Source organism: Ptychodera flava, unplaced genomic scaffold, assembly GCF_041260155.1.
Source record: "Ptychodera flava strain L36383 unplaced genomic scaffold, AS_Pfla_20210202 Scaffold_38__1_contigs__length_1544198_pilon, whole genome shotgun sequence".
In the NCBI taxonomy this organism is placed as follows: Eukaryota; Metazoa; Hemichordata; class Enteropneusta; family Ptychoderidae; genus Ptychodera; species Ptychodera flava.
This window is the reverse complement of record NW_027248360.1, coordinates 64044-68069: the sequence shown is the minus strand read 5'-3', so window position 1 is coordinate 68069 and position 4026 is coordinate 64044. Positions and strand designations below refer to the sequence as shown.

At 43.6% G+C, this 4026-nt stretch overlaps 3 protein-coding genes across 3 annotated transcripts; all 3 read left to right on the top strand.

Annotated features, from left to right (window-relative positions):
* The first annotated feature begins 300 nt into the window (after positions 1–300).
* LOC139127846 (uncharacterized) lies at positions 301–1721 on the top strand. The gene is made up of 2 exons (XM_070693705.1): positions 301–801; positions 1038–1721. The coding sequence occupies exons 1-2, from the start codon at positions 301–303 to the stop codon at positions 1719–1721; spliced, it is 1185 nt and encodes a 394-aa protein (XP_070549806.1).
* A 107-nt stretch (positions 1722–1828) lies between these two features.
* LOC139127845 (uncharacterized) lies at positions 1829–2689 on the top strand. Its single transcript, XM_070693704.1, has one exon. It carries the CDS (start codon positions 1829–1831, stop codon positions 2687–2689), a length of 861 nt encoding a protein of 286 aa, XP_070549805.1.
* Positions 2690–2693: 4 nt separating this feature from the next.
* On the top strand, positions 2694–3218 carry LOC139127844 (uncharacterized). The gene has a single exon (XM_070693703.1). It carries the CDS (start codon positions 2694–2696, stop codon positions 3216–3218), a length of 525 nt encoding a protein of 174 aa, XP_070549804.1.
* Positions 3219–4026: the final 808 nt, after the last annotated feature.

The following is a 4026-nucleotide window of genomic DNA, read 5'->3' as shown; positions in this document are numbered from 1 at the left end:
CTACAGAATCAGCTTCAGCGTAAACCACAAATGATGGAAGAATACTTTCAGTTTATGAAGAAAATAATGGAACGTGACCACGCAAGTTCCGTTCCAGAAAACGAAATAGATGCCGACAACGCATGGTACCTACCACACTTCGGTGTCTACCATCCCAAGAAACAGCAGATCAGAGTAGTATTCGACTCCAGTGCAAAGTACAACGGAGTCTCCTTGAACGACGCATTGCTTCAGGGACCTGACCAAATGAACAGCCTCCTCGGTATCCTGCTACGATTCTGACGCAAGCTGACAGCAGTAATGGGTGACGTAGAACAAATGTTTCATAGCTTCCACGTCAACAAAGAACACAGAGACTATCTGCGCTTCTTTTGGTTCAAAGACAACGACCCCACGAAACCAGTAACTCAGTACAGAATGAACGTACACCTGTTCGGCAATGTCTCCTCACCAGCCATTGCTACCTTCAGACTGAGAAAGATCGCTGAAGACGGCGTATCTACGTATGGAGAAGATGTGAAAGAGTTTATTGACAAGAACTTTTACGTCGACGACGGACTAACCTCAGCACCAGATGCACAGAAAGCTATCAGTCTCATCAATAGAACAAGAGACTTACTAGCGACCAGAAACGTGAACTTCCACAAGATCGTTTCTAATGACGAAGAAGTCATGACAGCACTTCCAAACGAAGTACGAGCCAAAAATCTACAGAGTTTGGATTTCAACCAAGACACCTTACCAACACAGAGATCATTAGGGGTCAAGTGGTCTCTAGAGGCGGACGCATTCACATTTGAAGTAGACTGAAGGAGAAGCCATTCTCACGGCGGGGAGTACTGGCGATCGTCAACTCAATATACGATCCACTCGGTATACTCGCACCAGTTTCCATAGAAGGAAAACTAATACTACGAGGCCTCATGACAGAAACTAAAGGACACAACTCATCAAACCTTCGATGGGATGAAACATTACCAGAGAAATAATTGCCTAGATGGACCCGCTGGTGCAACAACCTCAACTACATCACAAAGGTACAGCTACAGGGATGCTACACTCCACCCACCTTTGGACCCATAAAGAAGACTGAGTGTCACATTTTCTCTGACGCCAGCAATGAAGCCATAGGTGCCGTAGCGTACTTGCGGTTGACTAACCATGAAGACAACATCAACGTATCATTCATACTTGGCAAAGCAAAGGTAAACCCGACTCATGCAGTCTCCATACCTCGCCTAGAACTGTGTGCAGCCGTCCTAGCGACAGAACTCGCACAGAAGATCACATCAGAAATCGGCCTGAACATTGACAACGTCACATATCACACGGACAGCGAAATCGTCCTTGGATATATAAACAACAGCTCGAAACGTTTCCACGTATACGTAGCGAACAGAGTAGAAAAGATACATAACATCTCGTCACCACACCAGTGGCAACATGTGTCTACACACGAAAATCCAGCTGACATCGCATCACGCGGTGTATCAGCTCAAAAACTCAACTCAACTATCTGGCTATCAGGACCAGCATTCCTGTGGCAGCAAGACGAGCAAGACAAAGACAACCAGAAAGAAACAGAACACAAATACACAGTAAGTGATGAAGACCCTGAGGTCCGCAAACATCTTGCTGTCCTCAACACATCAACGAAGGAAGTAGAACAAGACGACTTAGGTGCTCACGATTTCAACGATTCTCATCATGGAGATCCTTGAAGAGAAGTATTGCCAACTTAATAGGCAAAATCAGACAAAGAAAACCACCAGAAAAAACAGACAAAAAGGAGAAAGAGAAGTCTCCAGAAGAACTGAAAATTGAGATGATGGCACAAGCAGAAACCATCATCCTACGCTCAGTACAGAAAAGTGTGTTTCATAAAGAATATGATATACTATCTGCAGCAAAGTCAGCAGACACTGACAACAACAAACTACAGAAATGGAACCCCATCAGCCGGATGAACCCATTCATCGATGAAAAAGGACTCATCCGCGTTGGAGGAAGACTTCGTCAATCTGACATCGACCTCTGCGGCCGACACCCCATCATCCTCCCACAGGACAACCACATTTCACGACTTATCATCGATCATGTACATCGACAAGTACAACATCAAGGCAGACAACTCACCCTGTCAAACGTCAGAGCTAATGGCTATTGGATCATGGGTGTACATGATATGGTAAGAAGTATACTACACAAATGTAGAAGACTGAGAGCAGAACCACTCACTCAACTCATGGCCGACCTACCGTCGGACAGAACAGAGAAAACCCCACCATTCACCAACGTCGGAATGGACGTATTCGGCCCCTGGACTATAGCTTCCCGCAAAACCAGAGCCGGTACGTCTGAAGCAAAGAGATGGGCAGTTATCTTTGTCTGTCTCTACACTACAGCAGTACACATAGAAGTAATAGACTCCATGGACACTTCATCCTTCATCAACGCCCTACGTCGCTTCATAGCTATACGCGGCAACATCAAGAAACTCAGATGTGACCAGGGCACCAACTTCATCGGCGGAAGAACGAACTTCAGGCAGCAGCCAAAGAGCTGGATCAAGACTGCATCAAGAAATTCCTTACAACAAGAGACTGTGAGTGGATTTTCAACCCACCCACGCATCACACTTCGGCGGTATATGGGAAGGACAAATTGGCACCATCAGACGCGTTCTTGACTCCATGCACTATCAACTAGGCAAGCAACAATACACACATGACTTGCTGACAACTCTCATGGCAGAAGCCAGCGCCATCGTCAACTCCAGACCTATAACAACGGTATCATCAGATGCAAACGATCCTCAAGCTCTCACCCCAAACATGCTACTCACCATGAAGACTCAATCACCGACACCACCACCAGGCTCATTCGTCCAACAAGACATCTACAGTAGAAAACGTTGGCGACGCGTACAGTATCTAGCTGATCAATTCTGGATACGATGGAGAAAAGAATACCTACAAAGCCGTCAGCCACGACCAAAATGGAACAAATGTACAATCAACGTCAAAGAAGGAGAGGTGGTTCTTTTGAGAGAGAAAGAATACACCAGAAACAGCTGGCCCCTCGCTCGCATAGTGAAGGTCTACCCCAGCGATGACAACAAAGTACGAAAAGTAGACGTCATGATCTACAAAAATGGCGAACATCGAACCAACCTCAGACCTATTAGTGAATTAGTTTTGATTGAAAGTACAAATTGAACTCTGTGATTGAATTCAATGAACACTATATACGGACTCTCCTAGTATGAACCATTTCGCATATACTCTTAGTTTTTAGAATTTATTTAGACCTAAAATATTACTAGGCATTTATTCTATTCGAAATTTACGATTAGTAAAAATTCAGCTTACTGCGCATTTTTAGACGGGGAGTGTGTTGAATTGACCCTTCATGACCCTTACTAGATTTTCTGAAGATCGCCCTCTATCTTTCTTAAGGCCCTCTGACACAAAGGTCAAGCAACTTCTTGGTAAAACAATTAAAAGGTTAAAGATTAAATTACACCCAGGCAGACACGTTTTTTCTTCCACTGTCTTAAAGCAAGTAGACATGACCACGTGGATCTCACAAACACTCCAGCCAAAAGTAGGACTGTAGGCGCAACGATGTAAGTTGATTTCTTTTATGACTTTCCAATTATTTAGAGGACCATTTTGAATGCAGTGCTTAGATATTTTAGTAGAATTTAGTTCTTTTATTCCGTTTACTTTGAACTTGATTTGACTCGACTCTTCGATGTAGACAATGAATGACCTTGTATTTTAATCTCTTTATTTACCCAGTTTTCACCGCTTCTTGAATAAATCTACTCTAAACTAAAGCAACTGAGGGTGGTTATTTCTTGGAGTGGTTGGCACTTAGCGGATACAAAAGTAACTGGACTCCGCCACAGTTTTCATTCGAAATTAATATGAGAAAAATTATTTCAGTCCTCATTTCCAATTACATGGGAAATAGTCTCAGTTTTCATTTCAAATAAACAAGGGGAAAAGTCTTTCAGTTTTC

Excerpts from the sequence above, each read along its gene's own strand:
- LOC139127846 (XM_070693705.1), top strand. The coding sequence starts at position 301 with ATGGGTGACGTAGAACAAATGTTTCATAGCTTCCACGTCAACAAAGAA. Across the intron at positions 802-1,037 it reads CGGACGCATTCACATTTGAA|GTACAGCTACAGGGATGCTA; the intron begins GTAGACTGAAGG and ends TACATCACAAAG.
- LOC139127845 (XM_070693704.1), top strand. The coding sequence starts at position 1,829 with ATGGCACAAGCAGAAACCATCATCCTACGCTCAGTACAGAAAAGTGTG.
- LOC139127844 (XM_070693703.1), top strand. The coding sequence starts at position 2,694 with ATGCACTATCAACTAGGCAAGCAACAATACACACATGACTTGCTGACA.